Source organism: Monomorium pharaonis, chromosome 6, assembly GCF_013373865.1.
Source record: "Monomorium pharaonis isolate MP-MQ-018 chromosome 6, ASM1337386v2, whole genome shotgun sequence".
Taxonomy (NCBI): Eukaryota; Metazoa; Arthropoda; class Insecta; order Hymenoptera; family Formicidae; genus Monomorium; species Monomorium pharaonis.
The window spans coordinates 27,085,185-27,113,007 of NC_050472.1; the positions used below are offsets into that span (position 1 = coordinate 27,085,185).

At 36.9% G+C, this 27,823-nt stretch overlaps 3 protein-coding genes across 6 annotated transcripts in view; all 3 read left to right on the forward strand.

The window, feature by feature from the left end:
• Nucleotides 1–472: 472 nt before the first annotated feature.
• LOC105838557 (synaptobrevin-1) lies at nt 473–3,430 on the forward strand. Of its 2 annotated transcripts, none has more exons than XM_012684212.3 (3): nt 473–628; nt 2,366–2,688; nt 3,001–3,430. In XM_012684212.3, exons 2-3 carry the CDS (start codon nt 2,370–2,372, stop codon nt 3,045–3,047), a joined length of 366 nt encoding a protein of 121 aa, XP_012539666.1. In that variant the 5' UTR covers nt 473–628; nt 2,366–2,369; the 3' UTR covers nt 3,048–3,430. The 2 variants fall into 2 exon arrangements, with proteins under 2 accessions (XP_012539666.1, XP_012539665.1); XM_012684211.3 differs by lacking the exon at nt 473–628 and adding an exon at nt 1,223–1,926.
• Nucleotides 3,431–3,586: 156 nt separating this feature from the next.
• LOC105838550 (chloride channel protein 2) overlaps nt 3,587–27,823 on the forward strand; it is a 35,303-nt gene continuing 11,066 nt past the window's right edge. The window contains exons 1-2 of one of the 3 annotated variants that reach the window (XM_036287875.1): nt 17,975–24,646; nt 24,926–25,013. In XM_036287875.1, the coding sequence (XP_036143768.1) occupies nt 24,498–24,646; nt 24,926–25,013 (237 nt within the window). In that variant the 5' untranslated portion in view covers nt 17,975–24,497. Of the gene's footprint in view, nt 7,562–17,974; nt 24,647–24,925; nt 25,014–27,823 lie in introns of those variants that run through there. The other 2 variants (XM_036287874.1, XM_012684194.3) reach the window with 2 other exon arrangements.
• LOC105838554 (uncharacterized oxidoreductase YjmC) lies at nt 7,568–17,841 on the forward strand. The gene is made up of 2 exons (XM_012684205.3): nt 7,568–15,517; nt 16,762–17,841. The coding sequence occupies exons 1-2, from the start codon at nt 15,161–15,163 to the stop codon at nt 17,608–17,610; spliced, it is 1,206 nt and encodes a 401-aa protein (XP_012539659.2). The 5' UTR covers nt 7,568–15,160; the 3' UTR covers nt 17,611–17,841.

Genomic DNA, 27,823 nt, shown 5'->3' on the forward strand with positions numbered 1-27,823 from the left:
CTGCCAGGAACGACCTCGTTTTATCACACCCCCCATCCTCCTTCGAGAAACGACGCCCGCGAAATTGTTCCAGTTGTCGCTTCTACCACGGAAAAATAGATTTAATTTAAATATCTTACCCCACGTGCATGTGTAAAAGATTCCAATCCGAGAATCAATTTTGATCTCACATGTTGTTGCAAAAATCTGTTTAAAAAATTCTAGATTTTCTCAGCAATCTAATATATCGAAGATGTCCAGTCGCGTGCAAATCGACGATCGTATAAAAATAAAATTTTAATCGATCGTGCGTTTTGCGCGTGAATATTTTATGCGTCTGATGAATCTATAAGAAATAACAACATTAAAATTTTGAATCGTTCATGTTGCTGCATTGGAAACTGGAAGAGTGTAGTTTAATCGCACCCCGTTCTCGACAAATCGAAACCTCGCGCCTTTGCATACGTTCCTGAAACGACGCGGGGCGATTACGCGCACGAGCGTCCGATCCGCAAGATGCTTTATTTAATACCATCGTCGCGATATTCGTCGTAAGTCACGTCGGTGTCCCGGTGAACAAACGCGTGACGCGGCTTCGATGATGCTTCTGCGTTATTGTTCGTACATCCGATCATGGCAGCTCGTGACGGTGAGTCTCATCATTGCGCTTTTGCAAGTGAAAAGTTTTTACCTATCCTTCAGCGAGGAAGGCGACTGTTCGCGACATTATTGCGACATGTTGCTCAGGCACTGCTCTTACCGAGATCGAGTTTGATCGAGTATCGTTCCAACTCCAGACATTAGCTATCAAAATTTATTCTGTTTAGTGATAAAATTTAGTGAGCTATTCTTCCTCCCAATGTTGACATCAAATATTTTAGTTTATCTCTGGTGAAAATTTTTCTCGGAAAATTTTTATGCGAATTGAGACATTTCTCAGAAAAACACGGAGGGAAAATCTACATCTTTTCTTAGAATTTTTTACATATGTAAATTATAAAATATTTTAAAATTTTTATAATTTCTCCTATAATTTCTAAAAAATACTTTAAATTTGTTCAGATTTCGTCAAAAATTATATAGATTGAAAAATCTTAAAAATATTAAGATATTTTAAAATTCACGTATATAAGAAATTTTAGAGAAAAAAGTGCTCAATAGGAAACGATTTCAATTTGATATAAAAATCTGACATTTTCTAAAAAGTTATAAAATTATACAAATATCTGAAAAAATTGTAAATTTACATAAAAACTCCGAAAAAATATGAAAATTTGAATGCATCTCTATGAAGAGAAATATTTTAATATTAATATTTTAAATATTTTAGAAAGCTTGTTGAAACATGACAACACAAACGCACATTACATATTCGTATAAATTAGAATTTCGTAACTAATTTCATTCAATCAACCATTATAAACACAATGAACGTAATTTAAATAGTCGTTTCACTTTATATATTCTTATATTAATTATTGCACCATTACATTAATTATTGCGACACGATATACGTCGCTGTCGAGATTTGAGCTCTGCAGTAGACTATCGTTTTTATCAAGGCAAGGTAAATCTTACTGTCACTATTAGATGGCGCGGACAGACAGTATTTTGACAAACTGTCATTAATTGGGACAACGAATACAGTGATTCGCAAGAATTTAATTGATTGGTCATTTATATTACTAGCATCACATAAAATCAAGAAAAGCGATTCCTGAGCGAATCTGTGACGTATGTACATTGTTGTCTGATGAATCGTTTTGATAAACACGTTGCTATAATATCCGTGATGTCACAATAATCGCCATCTTCGACTCGTGTCATCCAACTGTTGTCGTTGTAAACTGGCGTAGCCGTCATCGCAAGTAATTTGCAAGATATCGTCACGCCTTGCAGATTCAATTGGTTAGATCCAATTCGCTTGTGCATTTGATATTTTTATAGGTGAGTAGGCGAAACAAACCGATCGCACGATATTACACGGTATCAAGATCATTGTTCCGGATGTAGCAGCGAATTCTTGTCTCTTTTGTTATCTTTCGCGATCATTTTTCCACACGTTTTCACATTTGCGTACGCAGATCCTTCTTATTTATATCGTACAGAGCGGGACGACGAATATTCCGCGGGTTGACAAACGTGCAAATAGAACTCTTTCGGAAACATATGTGTGACGTTGAGGTTATGGGCGTGTACCTGTTGCTCCATTGATCTCTCTCGACTTTGTTACAAATAAACCCGTGTCGTTTACATTATTCCTGCTCGATCTGAAGTCACGTGTTCGATGGTTGTAAATCGACAAAATTCGCTTCTCGTGGAGGAGTTGAGACTGCGAGGCAGGTTAGTGCCCTCACTCGGAAAGAGGCCCTTGTCATTGTTTCAGGATTATGGAAGGTGGTGGTGCAGGAGGCGGCGAGACGGGCGGTTCGCACGGCAATGGCCATCAAGCGGGCGCCAGCAAGAAGCTGCAGCAGACGCAAGCCACCGTGGACGAGGTCGTGGGCATAATGAAGGTTAACGTGGAGAAAGTGCTGGAGCGAGATCAGAAGCTTTCCGAGCTCGAGAACCGCGCGGACGCCCTGCAGCAAGGCGCGACGCAGTTCGAACAGCACGCTGGCAAGCTGAAGCGAAAGTACTGGTGGAAGAATCTCAAAATGATGCTTATTCTCGGTATTATTTGCGTCATTATCCTAATCATCATTATTGGTGAGTACAAGATGTAAATTTACTAATCTGGCATTACTGCACAACGATAATGATTTTGCTAAAGTCTCCAAAGATTTAGAAGGATACAGATCGGAAAGTAATCCTTGTTAGATCGCCAAAATAATCAGCAGATTGTTCGCCAAAATGTTAAAACTTTTTGCAGCATTTTGCTCATTGTGCTCGAACATTCTTCATAATTATTTCAGGTCTGTATCTAAGCTAGACTTTTGGATACTTGAGCAAAACCTTTCCGTGCATAATTCTATTACCTTTGTGCATAGTTATATCTTTTTATGTTTATCTCTGTGATAGCCTCGGTTGTGCCAAGTTCATCTTCGGACAACTCTGATCCAAAATGATAGCGTTGTACCAAAGGAAAGACACGGTGTCATACCGATCGACCACCCTCTCTCTTAGGATAAGTTATACATATTCGGTGAAGTACGTATAAGGGGGATTACAGAGAGTCAGATGAATATGGAATTTATGTGTTTGTCTATATAACGTTCGCACAAAAATTGGGAACAAAGAGAGACATATTTTTGAGACTTATTATTAATTATTGCATCGAAGCGCACACGATTATATATTACTAGACTAACAACCAGTATTAATACGAGTGGCCTTCCTCTTCTTTTTAAAGAAACAGAATAAACACTGGGGTATTCTTACGAAATGTTAATCTTGTTACAGCAATGTGCTTTATTATAAATTATATATAATATATAATGTTTATACATTTCTTTCCGACTGAGTTTATCAATGTCTCGTTTCTCCTTCAGCCTCCTGTCGTCTAGAGATATGCGAATCAAGGTTCTTTGACATCAAATCGAATCGAGAATTGAATTGCTGAAACAGAACTTTTAATTAACAATATATAATTATTTGCTGGGTAGAATTTTAGTACAGATAATGAAAAAGATTTTTATATTAAAACGGTGATATTGATTTTTATATTAAATTATTTTGAATATATGATTATACATGTGCAATTGCCAGTACATGTGATTCGTATTCGAACTTGTTAGATTTGAAATATTTTTTAAATAGCACGGATTCAAATCGTGATGGAGATTCAAATCGATCCAAATCGAATCGAATCTCAATTGATTGGATTCGTATTCGAATGGCTCGCACATCCTCGCTGCCGTCCGTTTCATCACGCGTCGTAATTGAAAGTAGACCGAGCGAAATTGCAATTTTTTTGTAAAGTAATTATACCCTACGTAATACGTAATTGACACAATTTCTTTTACCGGCAGCGCCACGTCGAGCTGCTAGGAACAGTGTATGAGTCACTTCTCATACTATTTGCCTTGGCGTACATCGTAAAAAATCGGGCGCTGCGCTAAACCACGGTGATCCGCAAACCGGTGTATTTTTACGGCGGATGCCCCTTCGGATTCTGCGTTGATTGCATGCTTAGGAAATGTGTCGATCGTTTATAAATATTTATGTCTCCTTTTGCTCCGCGGTTCGAACCGACGATTCGATTTCATTCGATCGGAAGTCGCCTGCACATATGTACCGATAAACGATTTCTGCGTTAAAGTCGAAAATTAGGGAATTCGAAAGTTCGTTTATTTTGTCAAATGCATTATAAAAGTTAAAAAAAAAAGAGAGAATTACGCGATGCAAGCATGCGATAAGCGCGCGGTAAGTAGCACAGTTGGCATGAATATGAAGAAGCGCTTGTTTGCTTTTGCTATCGCGGTATAAATTATGCAAAACTCGTTATATATTTTTATATAACGTGTGACAATAATATATTTGCTATCATATAAAAATGAAAAAAATTAGATTACTTTTAATGGTCAGCGCAATATCATATGTTAATAACAAGTTTTTAATACAAATATTTACTAAAATTAAAATTTATTAGTTCGAACGACTTGACGTAGATTTACGTGTATTGCCTATGCCGCGAAAATAATTCAATACGGAGATAATCTGACAATGAGATTATCTTTATAAAAAAGAAAGCAGATCGATCGTTATCGGGCACATTGATACGGTTTCGCTATTTATCTCTTTAGTTGTACGTGATCCAAACTCGGAAGCGTCGTCGACGACCTCGTGCGATCGAAAATGTCACGCGAAAAATGAAATTATCGCCTCTTCGATGGCCAATTAGTACTATTCTCTCGTCGATCGACATATATTCGCGAATCGTCCGGCAAATTCGCGATGGTCAATGAGAAATTCTGGGTATTATTTTTACCGAATGTATTTCATAAGGAAATCTCGGTGTTTTCTCGTTTTCAAGTCTTTTGCTGTTATTATCAGTCGTCATGCCGATTGAAGAAACGTTTGAGACAGTACGATGCAGTTATGATTTGCAGCACTATCTCAAAATAAGCCGAGCCGGCTACGATTTTATCGACGGTGCAAAGACTCGAAGCAGCGCTTCTACTTATCGCAAAATTAATTTTGTTTTAAAAAAATTGTCATTTTTAACGCAAGAAAATATAAGATTATTAATAGGTAATATAATCGACAATAATTTTTGCATGTACCAATTTGTTGGGATAAAGTTTCTTTACGCACTGTTAATTTCTTAATGTCGAATTGTACTAAATTATTTTTAAACTATTCTTGTGTCGCCACGTACTTAAGATGTCATTAATTTAATTGAAACAATGGAGTTAAATGATTCAACTCAGGAAGTGTATTAAATTCGATTCAAGCCTAGTTTCATTATTTCCTAGATGCATATATTTAAAATTAAGCAAATTTTTTGACCGAAGTATGAGTTGATTGAATGTACTTGTAGTTTTCTTAACCACATGTGTGGTTGAGATAATAATTTCGATTTAAGCTCGATCGTTTAATATTTAACGGTACAGTTTCGCACGATATTTCATCAATAATAATGAAAGCAAAATAATTCGCATGATCTGCTGAAAATCCGCTGAAGATCCACGCGTTCGCCGCGTCTTTCCCATAAACAGCGAAACAGCATTGCGCGGCGAAATTTTACTCCGAGACCTGCTAGGCGATTTCACGTCGGAGGGATAGTAGATCGCGAGAATCACGGCGATACACCCGCTGTATGCCTATTCGTCGCCGACGTAGGTTTTTGAATTTCCTGCAAACGTACGCACACGCACACACACGGAGAGTGACTCTAAAATCTCGGCCGCTTCATTCATATACCTATCAGTCGGCTCACGACCGTCCAGCCGGGCAGTCAGCTGTCAGAGGCGCTCGCCGTCACGAGAGCGATTTCGCGCGCCGACGACGATCCTTGACTGAAAAGTTACACGCGCGCGGAACCCGGACGACATTATCGTTTTCCACGACGTAATCTCGCTTCCCTCCGTTCACGCGTCCTCTTCCTTCCGCGATGGAGATTGAGATTTTCGAGAGGACGCGTTTTGTCGAGTGTCATTCCCTGGACAAGTTGTAGTGCAACTCACGAAGACTGCATGTCTTTTGAAAGGTACTTGCGCACTTCTCAAGAGTTCGCGAAGATCCGAATTTCGCGGTGCATTTCGAAAGTGAGGTGCGAGCTAATCTTTCTTGGGACTGTTTCGTTGCGCGAAATCGACGGAAAATACGATAGCGCGCTCTCTCTAGCGCGAGTTGCGTTATTTGCCTGCCGTGACAAGCGTATTTGGCTCGTTGCAAAACGTCCTCGGCGTCAATATTTACCAGCTCGAAAGTCCACCTTGCGACGATAACGTTTCGGGCGCCGATCGGGAGGTTCGATCGTTGGAGCTACTCGGCGCTTCCTTTCCATCCGCGTCGCGCGACACGAGTTCATCGCGTTCGTTCAGCTCGCTCGCGACGCGCGGGCCGGTGTTTGCACAGTGACTGGACGATATTTTCAGCCTTTCTTTATCTTTCCGTCTCACACGCGCCTGTTCGCGCACCGCGAATTTACCGACGGCGACGGCATCCACGTGATCGTAGCGGCGCTTTTCGCACGTTCCCTTCGAAAGCACGTCCCTTCCGCGCGATTTAAATCGCGCGTGTACATGGGAGATTCGATCCGACGCTTTCGTCGCTCCTCTCGTCGCGCGGTTCACGAAAGTGCCTGCGCTCGTCCAATTTAACAATCTGAACAAAATATTCGCTAGTGACAAGATCAGAGCAAGTTCACGAAATCATGAACGTTTCGATATCGATCGGAAGATATTAAAGTGAAGAAACGTATCAGCAAGTTACTACTCTAGACGACTAGTTCCTAGTATCCCTAGTTCTGTAGTGTGAATTATAATCAGAGTAATAATTGATAATTAATTTTATATTGAAGGGTAATATTTAATTCTTTTGAGACGTGCTAGAGATTTTATTTTGGCTGGAAAGATTTTTTCGCGTTGACCTTTCGTACGATTCTCGCACGTCTCGTTATTGACTCGTATCGGCAAATCGTAACGTTTTCGCAAAGCGCAAGAAACCGGAGTTTCTCGAAATTCTCGAGTGAGAGAGAAAAAAAGAGAGAAACGCGACGTCAATGAAGTTAATCATTGTGCTTTGGTCGAAGTGAAGAGAGTTATCGATGAATTGCCGCCGCTGCGAAAGAAAGGAACGAGGAGGAAGAAGAAAGAAATCCAGTGCCTCTGACGGACCAGCAGTCGTGGCTTTCTTCATCTTTTTCGAATTTCGAGGAGTCTTCAGAAGCGCAATCTTTCGGAAAAGAAGAAAACGCTAGACTTATCTGCAATTTTTCTTCCTACACTTATCATTCCTTCTCCATTCCTTCTCTTCTGCCTCGCTTTCTTTCTTCGGAAGTGAGTAGTTTTTTTAATCGTAATTAACCAATTTTTTTCAAATTAGTTGTTTTCGTCTCGCGAGATAGGAAGTCAAGATGGCATCTTCCAATCAAAGAGAGGACGAGGAGTACGGACTGGGATATCAAAACACTTTGGTGAGTATATGTTGAACTTTATTATTGTTGCGAATTAATTTATGCAAGATTATATACAAATTAAAGATGTTCATTAGTGTACGATTTTTCTCAACGGTCAGTCGCAAAAAGTTAGGAGATTTGATTTTATGTCGATTTGAAGTTTTTTAAGAATATAGTAGGAAACTTGTGCGAAAAAATGGTAAATATAAAAGATAGGAATTTTTGAGAAGCGAGTTCTTTAACTTTAAAAGATACCGAATGACTTGATAGCGTATCGGAGCAACTGTTGATTTTTAAATTATCAGTATCAATATATTTTTTTTTCTGTGTACGTTTAATTTTTAGAGATAACCTGATTATGTGAAGAAGCAGCACGGTTACAAGTTGCATAATTTTATTACATAAAGTTTAAATTACATTGTCGACTTAGGATTCAATAAATTAAAGATAATTTTTTTTCTGGGAACGACGGATGCGATTATCGAACCTTTCCGCATTGTAACAGGTCTAAATTATTCCGATATTGATAATGCAAATTCATGCGCAGACGAAGTGAACGAGAGACGATACTTAGAATCACAAGATTATTGAAAAATAATTATTAATTATTTTTTTAATTATCAATTATTTTGTTTTCTAAAATCTGAATCTCTGTTTTTTTATTGTCTAGATTTGTCTAGATAAACAATGTTTCATTATAGTTGGATAAATATTATAACTTTGCTTGACTTTTCTAACCGGTCTGTTTACGTCACAAACGAAACGTCGCAAATAATTAGAAAATGCTAAATATTTTTATAATAATATTAGGATGATACGAAAATAATAGGAATATTGGAATTTTGTTAATAAAATATTGTATTTATAAAAGATACTATTTGTAAAAGATAAAAAATCTGAATATGATAATTTAACTGTTCTTTTAATACAAACTTGTTTGAAATTTAATAAATATTATATATATTTTTAATGGACTTTTTCAAGTAATTATTTTAAAAATAACAAAAATTTCCAGTACTTTTGCATCAACCTACAATTATAATCTTCGAGAAAGACAACAAAGATTAGCTTTTTTTGCAGAAACACTTAATATCACTAATTACACGTTAACATTATGAGATTCTGACTTCATCTTTACGCGGTCTACACATCGATAAAAAATGTCGAAGGTAAACGTTTATTCCGAACATTTCGCATACGGCTTGGAAAATAAAAGAATTAAACAGGTTTTCGAGATAGTTATGTGGTTTTCTTTTTGTTTTAAATGCGTTTCTTGTCTTTTCCTTCTTTCAATGTACAAGTGTGTTAGAAAAACAATATAAATCTTGAACGCGGCTTCTCTCGGCTGTCGGCAGAAATCGTAAACGGGGATCCCACTTTTTAGCGCGGCTGTTAACATTCATTTTGTTGATCTTTGGACGCTCGTAAATTATTATAATCGCTTGTAACAAAATTCCCGTTTTTATTACGATTCATCGTTGAAAGAAATAAATATTGATATGGAATATTAATATCAATATTCGCGACGAAGAAATTGTGACTTGACTCGTCGTTAGGATGCGTTTTTAACAGATACACTTTCAGCCACGAATCAAATTGAATGAACTCTTGGCAAAGCCTAGAACGTCTTTATTATTTCTGAACGAACTTGAAATATGTTGTTGCAGTATTTTTATTGTTAAGAGAAGAAATGACAGACAGAGAACGGTAAATCTTGCCAAGCATGACGTGCTGCAAGGGTTGAAAACCTATATCTTTTTCTATTTTTGGCCCAAGTGTCGCTAGTAGTCGTAAATAGTTCTCTCGCATTGCGGATCTTCTATCGAGTGATTCGAAACTGTGATCTCAAAACTTTTCTGCTTATACGATATATTTTATCTAAAAATAGCACATTGAAAGCATATTTGTAGTTGTTTATATCGAATTTGTAGTTATAATCATCAGAAAATTTGTAATATAAATCCTGTTTATTATAGTCTTGCATCGAGCTCGTAATTATATTAGTGGATATGCGTGTTTTTAAAATTTCTGAAAAAATTGTAATTGTGAGTTAGCTATTGATATTCCAGTTTAAGTCTTTCTACTTTAGATAGAATTATTTTTTTTACGATATATGGCGATATTTGTTACCACTGATACATTCACGAATATGAAGTTTTTATAATATGTTTTTCTTCTCGATGTTCTTTCGATTGAAAGCCATATTTTTTCTGAGTAGCAGCTCTTAAATTTATTTGATTCGATCCGAGATGATTCGGTGTATTCGTGTCTTATTCACAACATACGCGTTCGCAAAATTGATAAAATATGTTTTGGGAGAGCCTGTATGTCATGCCTGTAGTATGTGTTTGACTTTCTCGCGTGCATCCTCGCGCTTTCTTGTGATTGATTGTCGACTCAATAGCGAAAGTGCACGACTTAATGGAAATGCATACTCGATTGTTGTAATAAAAAAATTCAATCAGCGTGCGTAACAAACCCATAATTACAATAAACAGCAAACACGGATTTATTGTTTTTACGTAATTGGGTCATAAATGACTAATAAAATATGCATAATGTTTTCATTTGCATATCAACAGTTCACAAGGTTTCAGCAATTTTATTTTTATTTTTAGAATGAATTAATATGTAAAAATTAGTTGATTTTTAATCATATTTATACTTTTTATATTTAAATATAATTATTGTCTGAATTGTTTTACATTAATATTTATAATATTACGCGTTACATGATACAAATATGGTATATCAGTAAATGCAGCAAGTAATAACTTTATGAGAAATCAGTAATATCTAGAAAGCTAAAATAATAGCATTTTCGATCAGTTTGGTTCTATCATGGATGTAATTTCACAGTGAATGCATATCATATATCCTTTATCAGAGAATTCTCATAATTTTATTTATCCATGCTAATAGAACTGCATGTTGCGATATTACTCGCAAAATTGCGCATGCAGACATTCTTTGCGTCGATTATTCCAAAGTTTTAAAGCGATTTTTACTTTTCCGTTGAATTCTATTTTTGCATAAACTTATATTGTTAAACCGCAATATTTTCCAAAAGGATATATTACAAAAATTAATCTGTGCTTTTTATCTAAACATGAAGTATCTACAGCGCGTATCTATTTTTGCGTTTGCTTGTACACGCTATAATATTAGTCCGCAGTGTTTGAAACGGAATGCGATAACAAAATATTTTGCGGCGCAAAATCTAGATCAATTAAATATAATTAAATTTAGTCCGAGGTTTGTCCAGCTGTGCGAAAAGGGGTCGCGGATTCTGATACCGCTCTCTATTTCAATCTGCTCTCTTTTTCTATTTTACCACGAGTAGCTAGAGAGGAGCCACGAAATCACTTGTCACTATGTCTGCCAACTCTGTCCGGGATTTTCAGACTTTCCGCGTGCTTTTGAACGGGATGACAATGCCTTATTGTGGCCTCGTCGTACGCGTTACTACGCAGAGCATCCTGTGCAATCGCATAATTCTAACCGTTGTACGTCATTTACGAAATTTTTCGCATATATACAAGTTGCACCTGCGGATTCCCGCGTCCATTTCCTCATACTCCGATAAAACCAATATCTTGAATCACGTCACGAACTAAAAGAAAGAAAAGAACTGTTATAAAAAATACGGAGGAGGAAAAGTTGCTAGATCGTAATTCTTCGAGAAGAAATTCTAAAATATTGCAAAAGTAATAAAAACATTAATAATACAATAAAATTTTGTTTATATACTATATAACAAATAAATATCTTGGAGTACAGAAATTACATTAAGTCTTTAAAAAAGAAGGAATGATTAATTTATAAATTATATGAAAGTAAAAAATTAATGTAAAAAGCAATCTTTTTATTCTTTCAGGAAACAAAATATTGGCATAAAATTAGGTGTTTCGCATGAATGACACGTTTGAAAATTACCTGTGCTCGAAACAATCTTTTCATTTTCTTGTTTAAGTGTCTATTGTGTCATTTAGATTTTTTATTTAGGACAAAAAATCGGAAATAGGGTTAAAAGATAAGAAAATTTTTTTAAAAAGACTTCAAAGACAAAATTAGCAGAGATGTGAAACAAATTCTTCAAGAAATCGCATTTTTTTTTCTTGTAGAGTTTATTTTTCTCTGTAATTCTTTTTTCCCAAGTATTTTTCCAATCCTTGCAACTGATAATGATAATTCTATCCTGTTAATCGCGTGACTCTGTTACATTACTCTGCACGTGATCGACACTTGAGCAATTAAAAGTTGTTCTTCGATTAAAATTCGACACCTAATTTATAGCTCACGTGAATAAGCTTGATAATCGTAACGTGTGTTTATAATTATGGGAGTTATTAAAAGGAGGCGAGGTATTATCAGTGATTAAAGTATGTCATAAATCCTTCCGCGCGCTTCCTTAAGTATGCTTTAGATGAAATACTCATTTATTCTTGCTCGTACAATTTATCCACTAATTGACATCAAATCGATTTATGAAATATTTTTGATAATACTATTAATTAAAAATTGACATGATTTGTGTCATGATTTGCTTTTTAATATTCACTTCTTTTTAATTTTCTATTGTTTTAATTTGATACAACTAAAAAGGAAACATATTTTTAAGTGAGATTATTTCATAGTTTTCCTCATGTTCTTCTTCGAAATAAATTTTCCGAATCGTTGTCGCAGCGTTTTCTTTTCTTACAGCTGCCGCTCGCTGAGGAATCGTAATCGTGTTTATGAAACTAAATATTTATGATGTAATCTATCAAATGTATGCCGCGTTACATGAATCACCGGCAAATCGCCTCGATTTGATTTTGACGCGAGATATGCACGTGTTGCGCGACCGGTTAGTTCAGATGTTCTCCTACGGAAAATTCGCGCTGTAAGCCGAGAGTTTTCGTGACGACAATTATAATTGAATATTATTTTCAATCTTCATGCATATCACGTTTCAATTTGCACAATACCCAATTACGCAATATACTTTGCTCAATCATCGGAACTCGCACTATCGATACGCTAACTAATCTAATCGTCTTGTCGATTAGATCTCTAATTAAATTCTCAATATTGCAAATCTGTTCTCTTACTCTAATTTGCGAATATTTTATAACAACGGGTTTACTTATCTACTATGGGATTATTATTTTCGTGTAAGTAGTTTTTGCGAACGAGATAAGTATTTAATGCGAACGCAAATTAATAAAACGCAAAATGATGAGATTAGTTATATCGCGATTAGAGTTCCATGAAAATATATCCTTACATACATCCGTACTATGCCAATTATTTACGAAAATTGCGAGATCTGAAATAGCCTGTCACCGTTTTTCCCTTTTCGGTAAAAAGAAAACTGTTTGAAAAAGTTCGGCTCTGAAAATAAAATAAGAATCACTCTCGGAGAGATGCGCACTATTGTATTGAAATTAATCGAAAAATTGCTTTTTTATCTCGCTCAAATACGGTAGAAACGTAACTATCAATTAATACCACGATAACATTGCACGTTGTATTATGGAATATGCAATTAATGCATTATATTTCTTTAAAATAATTTTTGACGTATTTAAGATTACAACTAAAAAACAAAGTGGGATTAAAAGTAAGAAATTAAAAAAATATTTCTCCATCGAGGGTGAAAATATTGCAAGGTTTTATATCTTGAAGATCTGATCAACTCTGAAACAATCGCCTTATTTCTTGCAAATCAAAGCGCACAGTTCTCATCGTCTGTAAAAGAAAAGACAAACTGGAACAAATCTCACAGAAGGTTGCAGCTTGCGAGCCTTTCTCTTCCGAGTCCTCGAATTGTAACATATTGCGATTGAAATCTGAAAAAGTTTGAATAGAAAAGCTGAACAGTTGTATATTACAATAATGAGCGAGTAATTTTGGAGAACGACGAGGGAGACCAAGGTTTTTCACTGCGATCGAACAAACGAAGGCAAGTCCTTGCAGTCGCGAAACGACACGGTCTGTCAAGTCGTCGATTCAGAAGAATCACAGTCGCTCACACGAAGTGTAACAATTCCCGTCGACGTCACTTGATGTTTTTTTTGTGTGTACGTCACGCATACGCGCATTGTATGAAACTTTTTCAAGGATTTACCTCATGCTAGATGCATTCTACGAATCGATAGGCAACTGGTCGAGAAAAGCGGAAACGAATGCGACGAATCGATCGCGGATTCGCGTGACTCGCTCCGCGAGTTGAACTTATTCTCTTCTTTTACGTCCAATGTGGCGGTGATTGCGTAAAAAGATGATCTGTACGCGATCGACCACGTGAATCGTGTCGATCTGTTGTGCATCTTGAGAAGAATACGTGTCTTTGTTTATGTAACTCGAACGTCGCGCTATTCTTCTTTACGTTTTGTTCGCGGCGCGCGGCCTAATTTTCCGGAATCAGGAACATACGATCGTTCGTGCAAGACGAAGATGCGACAGTAATGCAGCAATCGATCGCAATGTTTAAACATTAAAATGTGCATTAATTTTTTTCTTAAAAGAAGAAATTTTGATTAATCATTCTTTTTTTAATTCTCAAGGAAAATCTATACAAAGAATGTCATTATTTTTTTTAATTTATCGATATTTAGCATCATACTATGAAATATACGAATATCTGCGTGAATCTAACGTACATAGGAAAAGCGTCTAATACGGCATAATAATCATTTACTAAAGAACAATAAATATTTTGTATTGATTTCAAAATTATTTATTTTAACTTTCATACAATGTGATATATGAATATAAAGAGATCGATATTCAGTTAGCATTAATTTTGACCAGAAAAGACGTATCGTGATTTTTTAAATTAATTTTATTAATCGATAACTCTCTTCTCGTCTTTTTCTCTTTCTCTCTTATTATTTTAACAATGATAACGGCGTTTAAAGCTCCCGCCAACAGAGACGTTACAGTTTCGTCGACGTTGAACCAAGCAACGCCATTTGCCAACGAAGCGACGGTGTGACAGAGCACAGCACATGAGCGCTCTCAAACTTTATATCTGAACGCAAGTATACAGGATTCTTCCTTCTCGCGATTTCTTCCCGAGGGATAACATTAACGTCGCTTGCAAGTTTTTTCTGTGAAGTTAGATCTGCGCGTGGAGGGGACTCGCAGACTTGTAAGAAGAGTATCGATTTGCTCGAGTCTGTAATCGCTAATGCCACGTAACAGCCAACCTAACGCTTAAACCACGTGACTCCTCTGGCGCAGCTCGCGGTTAATTTAAACGCAGAAGAGAAACTTGAAAATACACGGACTTAAACAAGTCATAAAGCAGAGAGTTATTTCGCATTCAGTGCGTAAACATCGTAGAAGAGTCGCAAAAGTCGCATTGTTTTGCTGTATCTACAATTAACCAGTGTTTGCCAATTCATCATCATTAAAATTGAACAACTATATAGAGAGAAATTTCAAGATAATCACGTGTCTCTCTGCGCGATTCTCATCGCGATCGATAAGCGATAATACAGAGCAATCAGAGTGCGGCTACGGTAGCAAGTAAACGCGCAGAATTTAACTCGATAGAACGAATCAGCTACCCGATAAGGTGAACTGAGTGATAAGGCGAGGTCGCCGAGAGACAGAAAGAACAACGATATGTTGCCTGTCGTTTATAGAGCGACGCTCATCAGTTGTTTCTTGGAACGTTTAACGAATAGTTGGTCGTCGCGCGCGCGCATCATCGCTTCTGGTACCAGAATGGCGTCAGGTGGATGTGACGACCACGATCAGAAGGTCGTCCCTAAGGACGAGGTTATCAGATTCATCGAGGAGTGCATGTGCAAAGCCGGCACTTCGCCGGAAGATGCGCGCATCGTCGGTCATCATCTGATGACGGCGGACTACAGGGGTCACTTCAGTCACGGGATGAATCGGATGGAAATATACGTCCACGACATCGAGAACAAGATCACCGATCCAAACGCCCGGCCGCAGATCGTCACCGATTTTCAGGTTCGGCCAGATCTCTCTCTCCCTTTTTCTCTCAACGTTGCTGGTGGAATTTGAATATTGTGAGAAGAGATTCGTTTCCATCAATGTAGAAATTGTAGAATATGTAGATTAATTGATACTTTAACCTCAGTTTAACTTGCTCTTTACCTTTTTATCGAGTTCTGAATTAGAGGAAGACAAAAAGTAAGCTAAACGGAGATTAAAGTTATTCCCAACTAATGCGAACTGGTCTAAGTCCTACAATTCACTCGTCGCTTTGAAATTTCGTAATTATTCCGTATTTCGTGCATGAAGCCGTTGTTCGTTATCAATTGGATCATTCGCGGCGTGAATGTCATCAGTGACGTAAATGTTTTTCGAGCGTCGGGCCAATTAAAGAGAGAAAGACTACGTACATACGTGATATCATAAAAAATGGTGTTTGCATTCCGCGGTAATGATGACGGGGGGCATCCCTCCTCTCCTATCCTCTTGTTGTATGATTGGCCTTCGTATCTTAACGACTGATGACCCGATAAGATACGCGTCCCTCTGATTAATAGGATTTGCTCTCTTCTGCCGGCGAAGGTATTTGTCGACGTCTCGCGAACCTTACATATGTTTTCTTTATCGCGTTTTCGATCGATCGTAAATATTAACTAGTTGTAATTGTGCTGTAATGCGACTGTTTTATCGGTCTATTTTATTTTTATCTACAAATCGATAAAGTTGCCCTCGTCGAAACGGAACGGAAATTTTTTCCAAACGGAATACAATTCTGTTGACAATTTGATGACGACAAAACAAGAAAATCACCGTTAATCACCGCCGTCATAATTACCTTTTAGAATAGCATGGCGAAAATTCGCCGCCATGGTCGAGAGCACGTGCGCGGTAATTTATCGGATAGATGCCCCAGCAATTTGACGATCAGTTAAACGCGCGAACGCTAGTTAGCAGGGCTCTAATTACTTTTCAAAGCGTTATTTATCTTACCCGCGAAAATTAGAGATGTCGGAAACACGTGCGCTCGCGGCAATTACCGCTTCACTCGAGTATTCTGTGATGTAGTCACACGTTTAATGAACCAAATAGACGCAATCATCCAGAGATTCGCAAATAGAAATTATATTTTTAATAAGAAAAATAATTTTCGAAAGAGATACATTAAAGCAAAACCTCTTACGATACCAAGTTCCACCAAACTTGTCAAATTATTAGCAACTGTAGCTACATCTAGGAAATTTTTGTTTCGCAACTTTCAGGCGATAGCCCTTGTAGATGGGAAGAACGCGTTAGGCCAAGTGATCGGTAAATATTGCATGGAGCTCGCCATCGAGAAGGCCAAGAAATTCGGTATCGGCATGGTGGCGGCGCGCAACTCCAATCACTACGGCATCTGCGGCTACTACACGATGATGGCGATGGAGCAAGATCTGATTGGTTTTACCTGTACCAACACGAGCCCGTTGATGGCACCGACGCGCAGCATGAAGGCCGGTCTCGGGACGAATCCCTTATCCGTGGGTATGGCCGCCTGCGACGGCGACAGCGTTGTTCTCGATATGGCAACCACTGCCGTTGCCCTAGGTAAGATCGAGCTGGCCATTCGAAAGGGCGAGGACATCCCCGAGGGCTGGGCGCTCGGAGCTGACGGACAAGTGACGCGTAATGCTGAGGAGGCTTTTAATGCCTCTTTAATGATGCCTCTCGGTGGTGCGGAACGTAATTCCGGGTACAAGGGCTACGGTTTAGCGCTGATGGTCGAAATGCTATGCGGCATTCTGAGCGGAAGTGACTTCGGACCGAATATTCGCGCTTGGAAAACCGACAACAGAGTCGCCAATCTCGGGCAATGCTTTATGGCCATTAATCCGGAAGCGTTCACGTACGGGTCGAAAGACAGATTGACAACCTTGCTCAAACAGCTGAGAGATCTGCCCGCCTCCGGCGAGAAACCGATTCTGATCGCCGGCGACCCCGAAAGGCAGCACATGAAGAAAGTCGACATGGAGGGTGGAATCACGTATCATCCGAATCAATTAAAGGCTTCGGAAAAAATGGCTAAAGACATGGGCGTGCGACCGATGAAACTCGTTCCTAAATCCATCTAATTTTTTACTTACCAACAAAGAGATAAAAAAGCTGATCTATCGAATTTTATTTCTTTTTTATATTTTAGTTGATTTTCAGTAAATCTCACATATAGTACAGAGTACAAAGATAAAATTAATTAAACGCTGATTTATGTCGATCAAGCACTAATTAGATAGTAAATACAAAGATATTTATTTTGCTACTGATTTTGAAACGTTATATAATATTTTATTATATGTATATATATATATATATACACATACATACACAAGTATATATATATATATATATATATATATATATATATATATATATATATATATATATATACGTATATATATATATATATATATATATATATATATATATATATATATATATATATACATATATATATATATATGCGTTTTATATGTGAAACAATTGTCTTCTTAAACATCTGGAAATGTAACGAGATTGATATAAGACTTCTGAAAAATTGATGAAACGATTATATCAATCTCAGAATTGTACGGATAATGTTTGTGCCAAGGTAAATCAGCTCGCGTGTGCAATTCGATGATTTGAGCGGCGACGATGACATAACCGGTATAGCGGTTTGATCGCCGGTCGATGATGATGACGGCCTTGGACTTGCCCGTTCGTTCTCGATTACAGTCGTTACGTCTTTGCAAGTGGGTGTCGCCGATAATGTGGAACTCGGATTATCGGAAACAAATAAGTCGCGAAAAACACGCGAACATTGTTTTATAAATCATACTTTTTTTATTTGCGCATTGGTGACGCCTTTCAAAAAGAGATCTTACACGCATATAAACTGATATGAACAAATTTATTACTTTTTAAAATAATAATTATACCAGTTGTGATTTATGTGTTTACATATATTTTTATACTTGTATAATATACATATATTATATATAGATGCATAGATATATACGCAAATATTTATTTTATAATAATATTATTTACACAATAAATTACATTGTACATAGGTTTTCTTTAATAATACTCATATATATAATATGACCCCTATCAATATATTCAGACAATGTAAGATGTTTGAAAGATGTCTTTTAGTTTTATTTTTAAAAGATATTTAAAAAATATCTTATGTTGGACATTGTACTGTCTGGATAGTCAGTTTTCGAGTTAAAAAATTTATTTACAGGAAACTCCTTGTGTATTTTGTTCGCTTTTTCGCTCAAAAGCAGTAAACAGGGTTATCAAGCAACTGTGTCGCGTAGACGCGGCGTCTGACTCGTGTGCGCGTTATCAGTCCCCGTCAAGAGTGGACAAGATTATAAATGCTAATGCTTACTGTTAATTTCTCAGAATCGAAAAATACAATTAATGGAACAAATAGAAAAAAAAATTAAGTTTGCTTTAGATTTAAAGATGGCCTCGTTTTACAATAATTTCTCGTCAGAAAGACTTTTGTTACAAATCTTTCCTAAGCAACGATGAAACACCTGGTTTCCTCGCCGTGTTCGTTACAAAGACAAAGATTTCTCTTGAATAGTTCGTTGACAAAATTGGTATTCCATCCTGTCGAATGATTGAAAAGATTGTCTCGCGCGAATGTATGCCGTGTTCGAGATGAATTAAAATATCACTGTCGCGTTCTCTCGGTCAATGTGTCGGTAAATTTAGAAATCTACACGCTGTTCGTCTTTTGTACATTAAACGAATTGAGTTATAATTATTTTTTTCTCGCGTGTGATCATAAAAATCTAAAAATCGCGCGAAATTTCATATCACAATTATCTGTTTTATATTTAATATATCTTCTCATTAGTGTATTAAATAATTGTGAATATTATGTAACAGCGTTGTAAACCGCAGTGCCTGTCACGCACGATATAATTAGAGCTTCTCGCGACGAAGGTCAGTCGCAATTATCACCATTGACTTCATTTCGAAAAAGATATTCATATGAATGAAGAAAAGAATTAGTCTTAAGAAAAGCGATTTTACGGATGATTTTCTCTTAAGAGTGTCGCACGTGCTAATTGACACGTATGAATCTTAGAATTGTCTGCTTTTTACAGTCGTCTTGCTTAAATTCATTGTTATATCACGCGACGGAATTTTTTCTTTTGAAAAAATTTATGCATTTTAATTTTTAAAATAACTATGCTTATTATACCTTATATTCTATTTCTTGAGAGATAAACGACCGCGACTGACCGATTTAAACTCCACATATTTTTCAGCCCGACGGAATCAGTAAGATGCACAGAAGGTTCAGAAGTTATCGTTTTGTTTGTCGCCGCATTATCGAGCAGACGAAAATGACAAGTTGTTTTCGTCTTATTTTTTCACGTGATAATACGGCTCGTCGTCATGGGCTGGCAATTAAGTACTTAAATGAAAAAATATGTTTCTGCACAAAATATTATTATATGTTATCACTATTAAAACGATAAAGTCGAAGATAAAACTTAAACTTGTTTTTCTAAAAATTTATATAACTTAAGTTCTGACACATAATCAAACTGACCATCGCTTCGAATTAGTAAAATACGATTTGCTAAGAGAAAACTATATGACTCATTAAAATGCCGTCGGCCAATGATATCATAGTCGACGTTAATTATACAGACTTATCTCTTTAGTTGAATGTCCGTCTAAACCCTCGATAATTGTGATATAAATTTTCTCATCGATATCTTAGACCTAGTTCTTCAAAGGAATAAATCTACGAATATTTTGCAAAAACATTTTTACAAGAATTAGGTATTGAAAGTTTAAAAAAAATTTATACTATAATATTAGATTTGTTCTAAATATATGATATAATATGTGAAGAATATGGACTTACTTGATTAGTTACTGGAATTCAAATTAAATATTATACATCGAGTTTATAATAGTTATCTTGATATTGCATCCTGTGATAATATTTTCACATACGCATGTGATTTGAAGATTATTTGAACGCGCGTAATTTGTCGGGGGAAGAAAAAACGCGACAGCGATTGCTGAGCCCACGATTCATGTGACTCATTTCCCTGCCGCGGCTAAACAGGAAGGAAGGTCCAATAATTGGACAAACGGTCCTGTCCAAAATGCAGTTGTGTCTGCAGTGTTGACGCATCGCGGGCACGATAATTCATCGCCGCTCCATGTGACTCGCATTAACTAATTCACTGCGATCTAACACACTGTCAGAGGGTCATGGAACCCATGGGACATCCGTGGCGTTCTAGGACTTGCATTCCCATGACCGGGTTTCAATGTACGATATCAGTCCGTGGATACCTTTAATATTTGCCGAATAAAGTGCAATTTATTATATCTCTTTCTAGTACATACGTTATAATACCTTATATCTTTTATTTATACTTTTACGATCAGAAATATTCTTTTTATCTAAAGATAAAGATTTTATTGCTTTAGCGAAAAAATGCTGCACTACTCGGAAAAAAGAATATTTTTGCTTTCAGAATATCTTTATCTTAAATGTTGAAACGTTAAACTGAAATGATAAAATGAAATAAGATTACATAGTATTAGATGAACATAATTTGCTTATATAAAGAGTTTTATATAGTTTTATCAAGAAAAATATATATTCTCATAAATTAAGAGAAAAAAGATATCGAATAAAGAACAATAATATTAAATTAATGTAAAATTATGTTTACCTAACGTTACGTAATTTCACTTCAGTATTTAACATTTCAAGAATAAAAACCTTCTCCAAACAAGAATATTCTTTTTTTCTATAGAAAATATATTTACGATTTACTGAATAAAACTTTTGCATTTCAAATTCCGCTTCTTTTGTAGTCGCAAGCATGATAAATCAAAGTATTTAATTAACAATGCACAACAGTGCGATGATTGATGAACCTTCGCCACACGCGGAAGCATTTCCCGTGGGAAAATTACACGAGAAATAACGAAAAGCTCGATCGCGAGAAGCACAAAGATGACATGAAAGAAATCGCTTGTCGTACAATGATGTATTCTCACGATACGCTTCTTCGTGAGAATGCAAAGCACGCGTTGCTCACTCGATTGTTAAGATTATTAAAATGTTTATTCTCAGAATTTATCTCGGGTTTGCATTAACAGTGAGCCAACTTTATCGGATTCCTCGTCGCGATTAACTCAGGCGTTGTTGTTCAATATTCGTTATCAGCGATCTCGAGCGGCGAAAACGCTCTTTATATGCTTGAACTTTACGATTTCTTCGCGAATTGCCTCATAACGACACTCCGTTTAGATGTAATTGATGTACGTCACCGAGAAAATTTTCCTTTATCCTCATAATCGTGGTATATTAAAATAGATAATTTTAATCAAGTATTTACAATAATAAGTTGAATATTAGATCGATTAGTGAATAATACAAGAAATAAAAAGAAATGCCATTTCTCGGTCATTGATAAGACTTGAAACGTAATCGTAAACTGAAGCTGGAAATAATATCTCAAATTAATTTATTGCGAAAAACATTACTCCAGCCAAATTTTCTTTTATATTATAGAATAATTTGATTAAATTTTAATAAAAATATAATAAAATTCTTCCGCGTTGTCTCATGACTATCATGATTTTCAGGGGAAATTCTTTTCGTGTACAGTTTCGCGAATCTGTTGCACTGTGTACCGATAAATTCATTAACACGATTATGGATGTGCTAAACTCGGCGAAACTAGACGAATTTTCGCAATTTATAAGAAATAATCGGAGAAGATTAAACCGACATCTTCTGACGTCTCTCGACTTAATGATGTACAAAAGAGCTAATTGCTGGATCAACTTTCATGCGTCCCTAAAGATATATTATGTGTTTATTTTGTACTTTTATAAATTTAGTTTTGTACTTTTTGCTTTCGGATATAAGCGCTACTCACTGTCGAGATTATTTAAGTAAATTGGTAAAGGTTTTCCTTAAATGCAGGTAATATTTAGCGATATTAAACGGCCGCCGCTTCTTTTCTTCCGCTGCCTATTCTCACAATCTCGCATGGCAATTTTCAAATTCCTCGACACGCTTAGGGATAAGCGTGATAAAACATTTTGCGAGTCCTATTAAGCTGTGACGAAAGAGACGTATCGGAAGTCACATTATCGCGCGGCGTTAATTTGCTGGTGCAAATTTGCGCGCACGGCGGAGCTTTTGAGCGCGCTACGCGCCCGCGGTATTATCTTTTCGTGTCGCGGTGTCCGTTGTAGAAATAAGACGATGAATTAAACAAACGGATTTTTACAGCCCGATCGGTCAACAATTAGAGATCGTACTCTTGTGCGCAGGCGACCGCTCTTGTTTAATTATCTGCACCGCGCTTTTGAAAATCACTCGACATTCGGCCACCGTGCGAGGAGGTACGTAATGATATCTCTCGTCTTTATCTCTCGTCTAATATCGTGCGACTGTAACTTTTATTAGATTGTACGAGATTAATTTAATATCGGCTGCGAGATAATGAACTTTTACACTTTTTACGCGATCGAGTTGTGTTAATTTCCAACTATTTCGTATTGTAAGGTTGACGAATGGCCATTGGCGGAATCGATCTGTCCATATACATGTAACGTTTAACGTATCAGGGAATTAGACGTTGATTATTATTTAAAAAATAATACTGGGATATCGGAGAAGTCATCGATCGGAGCTGACGGCCGGCGCTGGTTAAGACGACCATCCATCAAATTACGTGGTAATTTTGGTCAATGATAACTCATGACTTTGAAGGCAGCTTCCTACGAGCCCTCGTCGAGGGAAGTAGCCAATTGCCGTGTACGGCTTTCGTACAGTCGCTACTAGAAACGCCGCCAATAAGATTCCTCTCGTGATGATACTTTGATAGGATCAGCTGCACTCGCAGCAGCGCGTAACACGTGATTTTCACAAATTTCTATTATTCGCAGGCAAAACATTTTTTTCTTACTTTCACGTATAATTAATCGCGCGCGAATTAATCTTTCGATCCTTTTATTCTGAATGTGACAATCGCTTGTAATTGTCCATCGAATTTGTAAAACAGTTGTCATTGTGGGGTATAGCATTTTCTTAATCTTAAATCATAACTTTTAAAACGGGTAATTCCCCTGATTAACGCAAGAAACAAATGTAAACGTAAACACGTACGCTGTCATTGGCGAAACGGTGTACCGCTGCACTCTCTCTCAGAATTGAATTAATATATTCGAATTGAATTAAAATCGTCGAGTTTGCCAAGGAGGGTGGCGATTTCTTCCAGCACTGCGACGTACGCGAGGTGTCCGTTGACAATGGGCAATTTGACCAGCTGTGGGTGGGAAGGGGGGAGAGGGAGAAAATCGCGCGTGTACGTACGTGTGTGCAACGTTGACGGCTGGCCAGTACGGCCTAATGAGTCCGTAAATTGGACTAGGCTATAGGGCCTTCTATTTGAGAATTGCACGGTCGGCTCTCTCGTCTCGCTGTCAGTGTGTGACTCACTGGCTTCGTGTGCAACGAGTGTTTTTCTCTCTCGCGATTCTCGAACTTTCAACCTTTTCTTCCTGCCGATTTGTCGCGTTTATCCCAGTATGTGTCAGTGTCATCGCCGTGCCCGTCGATTTCTTTGTTCCGCTCGATCCGCGGAAAGGGAAAGGCTCTAGATCGGCTTTTCGGTTTTGCCGCGGCTTCTCCACGAGGAAGTAAGAAACACGGAGCGGAACTTTACCGATTTGATGTGTCGCGAGGAGATCGGTTTGTCATAAAAACATATTTGGGCACGGCGAAGCGAGACAATCGGCTGTTAATCGATTCTTCCGTTCCCTGCGGGAAGCATGGGGCTGCATATTTAACATGCAGAGAAAAAAGAGGAGATCGTCGTAAAACGTCGCGAGGAAATATCGAACGAGTGCACGCGCGTGAGTGCATAATCCATAAAATCGACGCGACCGTGCGGAAAGCGCAAAAATGGCGAGTCAAACCGCAAAGAAGGAACTTCTGGAGGAGACTCTACATCACCATCCGGAAGGTAGCGAGGAGGAAGTGGATAAAGAATGGGAGGAGTTCACGAGACTAATGGCGAAATTAAAGGAAAACCGCCGGAATCGGCCACACAGGTACACTCGCGTAGAACTCTCTCGTTCCTCCTTGATTTCAGTCACGAAATGTAGAGAAGTACTAAAAAGTTCCGAGAAAAAAGAAATACATTTCGATGTAAAGTAAAGGAATTTTTGAAGAAAAAAGAAAGAAAAGAAAACAATCGAATGCAAATTTAGAAACAAATAGTTAACTCAAGCTCTCTCTAATCTTAATATTATAGTAAAATAATATATATAAACGGAAGAATAAAATTAATAATGTTAAATAGCAAAATTCGAATCTGGGATCTTTTTTAGACCGTCGCAAGCATTCTACCCGTGTCCTCCGCCAAATGCGGACGAAGAACAGCAAGAGTTCGATCCTTTCGACTATATTAACACGATTGTAAGCAATACTTTTTGGGGTTGATCTTTCTCTTCTGTCGTTTGAAGCGAACGAAAAAGGCTTGCGAACGTATAAAGAATGCTGCCTGTATGAGTATGCAGATTGAAAATTATTATTAGCTGCACTAAAAACACTTTATCTGAAAACGCTAAATTTTGAAGATGTTTACTATATAATCATATTTACTATATAATTATTCATTGCGTGACTATGAGTTATATTTTAATTTCTAATAACGTTAATGACTGCTGAAGCAGCTTATAATTAAATCGTAATTATTATTACAAATCCAAAACTTTGCCAACTTTGTTCGTTGCACGTTAAGTTTTCAAATATTTACTCTGACGTATTTCTTTGTCAATTTTTTTATTCTTGATGTTAATTATTTTATAGCGATATTTATTATATTTTTGCAGCGATATATTTTATATTTATTTTTATACGCGATAGTTGTTGAAGATTTCGACAAAACTATTCAACGAAATATATTGCTTACTTTTATGATACACTTTACGTTTCTCGCGGCGGGAATTAATATTTCACAATCAAATTACTGACTTCGGTTAGCTTTGATGCAACGCTGCGACAATTTGTCCGAGATTTTCTATGGCCCGTAAACCATCCTGCAACACTGAACCTAATGGCGCGACCTTTGGACAATTGCCAAGTGGGCGAGACACATTTCAAATAAATGATTTCGCGACATTGTCGATTGCATCGTGGAAGGACGCGCGAGTCTTCCTTTTTTTTGTTATTAAAGTGTTTCTAAGGGTACGCGATATGTCTGTAATATAAGTTTATGTCTGTAATATGAGCTTTAACACTTGTTACAATTCGTAACATCTTATTAGCGTGAAGATATGCTTGACGTTTGTTAAACCTGCATTACAAAAATAAAAATTTGCCTGCAACACTTGGTTGGAATGTGCGTACACGATGGACCTTGACTCGTTGCGTATCGCAGAATACCAACCTTGCCGCATGATGTCCGGCCGCATGTTGAAATCTTTAAGCAAATTTAGAAACATCGGCCGGCGCGGATCTAATATTCGTGCAAAACCGTATGAAGGAAAAATTGAATTCTCTTTTATGCGCTTCCTATAAAAAATAATTAAATAAAAATATCTGTGTTTTTCAAAAGCATAGATCTCCAGGTATATAAAACAAAATATTATAGTTATAAAAAATATTAAACATTTACACATACACACACACACACACACACGCACACATATGCTTTTTATATTTATGGCGGTGGAGGCCTCTCATAAAGTCTCTAATAAGCTACTAATATGTCTCACGTAATCTTGCTTACCACGGCATCTTTCGTCGCGAAATTTACGATTTTCTTCGAACGGGTTTGAAATAAATGGGACGTTACACGATTTATTGGCAGTACCATACAATGCAGCAATGCAATATTAAGTGACCGCGGTAATTCGTCAAGTTTATTATTATTATTACGAGATGTCTTTTTTTAATATTTCGCTACAAATTGAAAATTGCGACGCGACTCGGGCTGACGATTATTTCGCAAAAACAATGTGTTCCGCGACGCGATTGTTCGTTTAACAACGCTCAGTAACGTTTCACATTAGCCACCGCAATTAACCAGTTGATCAGTTGCCAACGAATCGCGAATAATTCTCGTGACCATTTCACAATTCGCGGTGGTGTAAATGCGGAGTTTCAAGTAACGTTTGTAATGCAAACTTGTAATTCTCTTCCGCACGCGAATTCGACAAAATCGAGGGGGAGGCAAATTGACGTTACAAAGTTTTGTACACTATTACAAATCTAGCAAATTTAATTATTATCTTAATAGCTACAAGTAAAATAATATAATTATAATATAATATAGTAATAATGATTGTTCTATTATAATATTAATTATCTTGTTTGGTGTTGATATCCTGTAATGTTTTGATTTACGTCAGTTATCTAAATTTTCTGCAATCTCTCGTAATAGGAGAAACTTAGTCGTTCATGCAAAGCGCCCGAGGCGGATTTCAGGAAATACTAATATCGCGCTTAATTTCGCGCACCCGCGTATCAATTCGCGGAGAGCTTGATAATTCAAAGGAGTAGTATGCGCAACGTCTTTACAGCGCGACGGCTTTCTAAGCAACGCTTTTGTGCACGCAAATGAGCCTCTTAAGGACTCGTTATGCTTATCGAGCACGCGTGACCAGCATGAAGAGATGAGCCTCGTGTTACCACGACGCACACGCATGCATGTATTCTATGTGTATATATATATATATATATATATATATATATATATATAAACAGAATATATATATATATGTACAATACAGCACAGGTTGAAGCTGCGCTCTTGTAATTGTGTAATTTCCGGGTATATCCCTCTACTGTCTGACTTAAACATCCCTGTGCACGACGGGAGAAAATTAGATATTGGAGAGAATATTAGATATTAGGAATAGAAATTAGAATGTTAGAATCAGCTTCCTCAATGAAAATGATATTGAATGTAACACAGAATGGACATAAATGAGACAAATCACGCTCTAGCAGTCTTCTAATATTATCGATGACAATGTGCGCAATTTAATGAATATAAATCCACGACAGAGAAAAAGTTAATAAATTAAACGTTTTGATACAAATCAACTTTAAATCTTGTTTTTAGCATTAAAAAATGTTAGTTACAGCATTTGAAGAAATTCAAACTATTAAAACCTTACTTGAAAAACTTTTGTACTCACCTTTCGGATGCTGCCAGTAATTTGCAACAATTATATTAACGATACAATTAGTGAATAACAACGTCAATTATGTAATTAGGA

What these genes read in the sequence shown, in the direction of transcription:
- LOC105838557 (XM_012684212.3), top strand. Translation starts at nt 2,370, where the DNA reads ATGGAAGGTGGTGGTGCAGGAGGCGGCGAGACGGGCGGTTCGCACGGC. An exon ending in TATCCTAATCATCATTATTG is followed by an intron (nt 2,689 to 3,000) that starts GTGAGTACAAGA and finishes TCTCTGTGATAG; the next exon opens with CCTCGGTTGTGCCAAGTTCA.
- LOC105838554 (XM_012684205.3), top strand. Translation starts at nt 15,161, where the DNA reads ATGTTGCCTGTCGTTTATAGAGCGACGCTCATCAGTTGTTTCTTGGAA. An exon ending in AGATCGTCACCGATTTTCAG is followed by an intron (nt 15,518 to 16,761) that starts GTTCGGCCAGAT and finishes CGCAACTTTCAG; the next exon opens with GCGATAGCCCTTGTAGATGG.